The 6,623-nt window shown below is 39.0% G+C and overlaps 1 protein-coding gene across 1 annotated transcript; it reads left to right on the forward strand.

The window, feature by feature from the left end:
* Positions 1 to 368: 368 nt before the first annotated feature.
* On the forward strand, positions 369 to 6,108 carry LOC113139959 (fetuin-B). Its single transcript, XM_026323615.1, has 7 exons — positions 369 to 629; positions 1,611 to 1,721; positions 2,272 to 2,359; positions 3,106 to 3,272; positions 3,727 to 3,834; positions 4,535 to 4,621; positions 5,268 to 6,108. Exons 1-7 carry the CDS (start codon positions 408 to 410, stop codon positions 5,751 to 5,753), a joined length of 1,269 nt encoding a protein of 422 aa, XP_026179400.1. The 5' UTR covers positions 369 to 407; the 3' UTR covers positions 5,754 to 6,108.
* Positions 6,109 to 6,623: the final 515 nt, after the last annotated feature.

Here is a 6,623-nt window from a genome sequence, read left to right on the forward strand (position 1 = left end):
TCAGGATGAAAACATCTGCAATGGGAATGCAATAATCCTAAACCCAAGTATTGTGAGTCTATAAACATTATACACAAGTATTATAAATACTTATATATATATATATATATATATATATATATATATATATATATATATATATATATATATATATATATATATATATATACATTTTTTTCTTTTTCTTTTTTTTCTGTGTTGGCTCAATTTATCTGCTGTGAATGACTGTTCCCCCCAATTTAACTTAATCTCTGGGACATTCATTCACAAATATCAAACTTTGTCCTTGGCTTCATTTCAACATCTGTGTCCTGTTTTGATTCCAAAAGTCACTGGCTCAACTGAAAGCAAACACAAGAGAACAAACTTTGCTTCAAACCAGGTCCTGGCTGAGCCTCTGCTGTACCATGGACAAATCCATCTCCACATTATTAGTGGGATTATCCTTGCTATCCGTTGCAAACAGTGAGGGTTTTGCACTGGCGCCCATTGAACCTGCTCCTATTCCCTGTAACGACAAAGCAGTAGAGAAACTGTCTCGTCTGGCTGTCACTTACATCAATGAAGATCGGACAGATGGCTACAAGTTTGCCCTCAACTACATTGCGAATGTCCATCTGCACGCTCAGGTCAGTACAGAGATAAATGCTCAATGAGGAAAGCTGCCTGAGGATGCTGTACCATCCTTTCACTGGGTGATTTGGACAACAAAGAAAACAGGGTAGAGAGGTTATTTTCCCTGCTGTTGTTGCTGAAATACCCATGGCTGTGAAGAAGAGTCACCTATAAGCTTCATATTAGTGAGACCCCATTTGATAAAGTTTGTGTTTTGTTGTTGGAAATTAAACTTGAAATCAGAAATCATCACAGACCATTGTTACAACATAGTGGAATTAAAGTATCTCGAGGACTTATTATGATTCCCCAGACGCAAGTTTGGGAACCACTAGACCACATCAAGGACATGAAAAATTACAGCATTGGTGCATGGTGTGCAACCACTAAACACTAAAAACAACCATAAATATGAGCAGTGCATGTCGCTTTTAATAAATGTAACATTAAATTTGAAGTACATTATTTTATGTCATGAAATAAGAAGCCATCCTCTTTCACGCCTCATGAAAAAAGGCCTTTAGGACTGAAGTGACTGTTAATAATGTCCAGGTCATTTCGGTGCAGGACCACTGGGACAAACCCAACAGGCTACACAACAGGCTTTTATGAACTTCAGGCTGTCAGCTGCTGAAAGCTATTGTAGCTTGACAGGTCAGATTTTAAGAGGCTCAGTCCAACTTCATGACCTGAAAAGACTGCCGTTACGTCAACTCAAAGTGATGACATTTGTTTTCAGTGTACAGCTCAAATCAACATTGTGCAAACATGTTATAGGGAATTACACAGAGAACCTAAATGTTTCTTTAAAGATGTAACTGAGCAAATTGCACAACAGACGTGTCATAGATTGTTGTGGCCACTGTGATCTGCACTAATGATGTTATACAGTATTTCCATTAAAAAATATAATAAGGATATAACATGACTGTTGGAAAATTTTGAGCACACAGTTTTTATCTCCTGTCTCTACTGCCTCTGTTTGTGTATGTCAGGGCCCAGCAGGCAATGTGTATTACCTAGACCTGGATGTCCTGGAGACCAAGTGTCACATAGGTAGTCTAAAATCATGGAAACGCTGTGACGTGCGACCCTTCATGGAAACAGTAGGACACACACACACACACACACACACACCCTCACGCACACACACACACACACACACACACACACACACACACATACACATACACACATTTATCTCTCTATATTTGTGAGGATTCTCATTGACATAATTCATCCATACTGACCTAATGCATTCACTTCACTACAAAACAGCCCATTTACATTTGGGTAAGTCATCATACTTCTTTTGCAGTGATTTGACAGGGATTTGTATTCTGTCTCAAGAAATTATATGTCTAGTGTGCTAAACAAGAGCTTTTGTTTGTTGCTAGGAAATGTCTCTAGATTATACAATATTTTGCGTGTTTGCAGATGTAGATTTTTGCAGTACAGCCTGTGTCCTGAACTTAATATTATTTTTAAATCAAGTCTTACCCTTCATCAGTCATCTAGAGGAGGAAGACAGGCTAGAATTTCCTCACTTCCCAAAGAACAGAAGTATCAGTGCACATACACGTTACTGTTTCTCTGCTTGATGTTGGACTTTCATGGTGGCTGTGATTGTGACAACCACTGTTTTATAAATTCCAGCAAATCTCAGGCAACTGCAACACCACCATTCTCCACACACCAGAGGGATACTCCTATCTGTACAGCTACGACTGCACTCTGGTGCCAGGTAACATTAACATATATGGAAATTAGCAGTTTGACACTTGCAGTAATACATTACTTCTGCACTGTTGCAGAGCATGACCCTGCTTTGTTCAAGAAGCTTTGTGATTCTTTTAGCTTCATATTAGTATCTATGGGAGCAGTTACACTCTATAATGATTTATCACTGTATGAAAATAATGACACAAATCCCCCCTCAACCTTAAACCTTGATTATATCCTGCAAAATTTCACAGTATGAGGACTAGTGATACCAGACATTTTACCTTTTACCACATTGTGCTGCATCATGCATGTTCCTATAGCAAACAAAATATGAAAAGAATTATCTACTGGTTTCACCTTAATATCAAACTACTGCTTATTTTTAGATTATTTATGCCACCTGCACATTCCTTATAGGTGTGTTTAATAATTCTGCCTGTTTAGAGAGTTTATGGAGGTTACCAAACTCCACTTTAAACCAAACCCTGCCCTAATGACCAGTAATGTCGATGAAGCACATTCTATACACAATTTCAGAGTCCTTGAAAGCGATGTAATCAGCCAGATTAAATGAAAACATGTGCATCTGTGTAACAGAGTTTCTTGTGGGCTTTATCAAATCAGTAACAGATGTTCCAAAATGTTGTACTACTAATTCTGATATATCAAAAATGATTTCACATAATCTTTCTTTTTTTATGGTGTAATTTCAGTGCAAATTGAGTTGAGTTAATCATATTATTTATCACACTGTGGTCCCTGCAGATCCCCCTGAGAAGCTCCAGCAGACTTGTCCAACCTGCCCCGTCCTGCTGCCTGTAGACAGCCCAGAGGCTGTGAAGGCTGCTCAGATCACTCTGGCATCCTATAAGAGACAGTCCAGGCTGGGTGCAGGACTCGGGGTAAAGAAGGTCACCAGAGCTGCTGAGCAGGTATGACTAGATATTGTGTTATTAACTTTGATGGGAAAAACAAAGGTCAGGGGCTGATTTTAGCATGCTGAATGCTGTGTTTATTGAGAAAATACATTTACAACCTGTAGATGTACATGAGAAGTGCATTGCACCTTTGAGCTTCTGTGTGCAGATGAGAACCATTACTGCAAGAGTCTGGCAATTTTACAAAGGATTACTCAAGGCACTTTAGAGATAACTGTCTACCCAGGCTTTTGTTTGAGGGAAAATGAGAAACTGAATAGACCACTTTTGGGCTCGGTATAATGCTCCTCTTTGCATATAATGGCCCAGTTTTGGTACATTGTGCTCTAACTCTATGATGATAGCTGCTGTACATTACAGCACAAAACCATATCAACTCTGATCTGCGTGTATCTGCGTGTATTTTAGTAATTTGCCCCTTTCTTGCCCTATTATTTTTATATTTCAGGTTGTGCCAGTGAAAACCACTTTTGTGGAGTATACAGTCCAAGAGTGTCCAGAGGGAGTGACGGAAAGAGGCACCTGCCAGCGACTAACACTTGACTCTGACACACAGGTACTTAACGCAGAAAGTATGCATATGCAAAATTAGAGATTTACCAAACACACATTATTTTGGACATCTAGGGGCCCCTTAATTAGATAGCTACACCTATTATTTCTTTAGGTAGAATACCACATTTAACTATGACCTCAGTAATAAACATATACTTTTATTTGTCAACTTTTATCATAATAAACTTTTTTAAGGTGAATTTGCAAAAGAATTGCAGTATAATTGTAGTAGATTGTACAGGTCAGCCTAATAGTGTATGTAATACTTTAATAACATTTACACAAATACAGGTAGTGCATGTCATTGGTTTCTTCTAACAATACAAAGATGTTCAAGGACCATTATGTCGAACAGCTCCATTATTTAAAAAAATCAGTTACTTTATTGATAATATGACACATTAATTAATGTTGTTCTAAAAACCTTAATAAACATTGATCAGGCACCATCTTTTTTAGTGCAGCTGGGTCTTGGAGTCTAAGTTGATGACATGACAGATTAATTTCTAGTTTTAACAGTGGCACCACTAAAAGGCTGCAGTAATTGATTCTTTCATTAAAGAAGCTTGACAGGAACTCTCCTTATTTATTTCTATGTTTTTTGACCCCCCCCCCCACAGATCTATTCTGTTGCTTTATGTTCTTGTAACAGCCCAGTACCTTAAAAGAAATTACTATAATGTCTACTCGTCTCCTCTCAGACTGAAGGGTTCTGTGCAGGATCTGTGCGTGGAAACATAAACATCCATCCTGATGTTCGCGTGTCCTGTGAGATGTTCAAAGTACAGGTATAGTAAACAGAAATATTTGTCATTTTATCCATAAAGGAAATAAGCCAAAACACAGCTGTAATTTCTTCAATGAGACAGACAGACAAAAAAAAAAAACGTAGACTTTTCAAGATACTTTCAACTACAGTATACGTGTGAATTTTAAATTATAGACTATCAAACCATGACAGTTTATTAGATACTATAAAACAGCAGCATACCCCTGAAAAGAACAGAACATTCAAGTGAATGAAAAGTCACTAAATCAATAAAGTACAAAAACTTCAGTAAAATAATATGAAGTGCCAATCAGCTTATACCGTGGCACTGCAAATTGGGGATGTAATAGCTCACTCTGTGACCTAGATTTGATGAATGTTTAATGCTTTGTTGTTTCAGATTTTAGTAAAGCAACCTTTAAAATGATCATTTAACTTTCTGAATGGGTGCCACTGGCCATATAATTACTCTGTCACATCTTACATGTTGTGCCTGTGTCTTCAAATATGTGAGATTTAAAATTGTATGGTTCTATGCTGTAATTATGTTGTCTTCCTGATCCTTTCTAGAGCTGTGGTGTGTAATGTAATATTGCATGACTGAGACTCCTGTCTCATGGAGAGAGCCTGTTACTTACTTGGTGTGATAATGTGTTTGTCTTCAGAAAGTAGACATCCCCAGACCAGCGCAGCCGCAGGGTCGCAAACTCCCGCAAGAGCCTGTGATCTCAACCTTCCCGCCTCTGATTGCTGACCCAGAAAATGGTTGGCAGCCTGTTCCCTCTGACCCCACCGTGAGCCCTGCTGTTCAGCCTGCACCCTTTGACCCTGCAGTGCTTCACCCTCTGCCCTTTGACCCCTCGCTTGCAGTTAACCCTTCTAATCCTCTCATCTCATCCTCCAGTGAATCTGCTGAAGGTCCAGGGAATCAGCAACAACAACCACCAGTTACAGGTACTTTGGATTCATCCTCTGAAGAAATTGGGGGTCCTGTGGCACTGAGACCGCCATTTAGTTTTCGCTACCGAAGACATGACCGTAAGAAACGGCAAGCCTCGCCCACTTACGACCCTGTCTTCCTGTCTGATTTCCCCACTGGGCCTTCACCTTTCCGCTCCTGTCCTAGTCCTGCGCGATACACCACAGTTTAACTGGTGCTGCTCTGGACTCCATTTGTTGATCTTTGATTCATTTCATGAGAGGGTGGACCAATAAACTGCTCCGCTCCATGTCACTGGAGGCTTGTAATAGTTTGTGCTAATGAGAGAAATGCTATCTCTTTTTCACTCACCCTGATATGACCTCGCTGCTGTTACTGTTATAGTGCTCCCTCAGCAGCCATATGTATCTGAAAAAGGCATTAAATATTTCAACAATTTGAATAAATCTTGCTTTTAATCCTCTGTCAACTCCTTTCAGAGCTTAAATACTTAGGTTAACAACCTGATAATACTTACACTGTCTATTTTGATTATATATAAAAAATAAATTAGACTTCTGAGTTGAGTAGTTGTCATTATTGCAGGTGACAAATTATAGGACTGTGAGAATGCGAATGAATGAATGTGTAAGCCTGTTCTTTTACAATCTGAGGCGTATTATTCCAGTTTTGGCCAACACAGAATTAGGTCTAACATTGGACTCCCTGACAGAATTGCAGAGACGAAGAACAACACTTTGCAAAGACGTTCAGAAAAGCAGAGGAAAAGTCACCACTGAATTAACACTGTGCCCAATAGCACTGAGGTGAAAGACAAGTGTAAACCTCTCACGAAAGCCTTAACAGCTTGCAGCGACCTAAAGTGTTGTCAACCCAACAGCTAGAACTATTAGAAAGAGCAGAGCAGCACATAGGAGTGGCACTCAGGAGGATCTCTGTAGTTTTTTTAAAAAATCCATCAAATCAGGAACTTGTGCTCTACAAAAAACAAATATAAAAAGAGTGATATGCAGTTCAATGACTTGTATACAGGCCTCACTATATTACAATACTGGCTCTGTGCTGTGCCATTAGTATACTA

Source organism: Mastacembelus armatus, chromosome 4 (assembly GCF_900324485.2).
Source record: "Mastacembelus armatus chromosome 4, fMasArm1.2, whole genome shotgun sequence".
Lineage (NCBI taxonomy): Eukaryota > Metazoa > Chordata > Actinopteri > Synbranchiformes > Mastacembelidae > Mastacembelus > Mastacembelus armatus.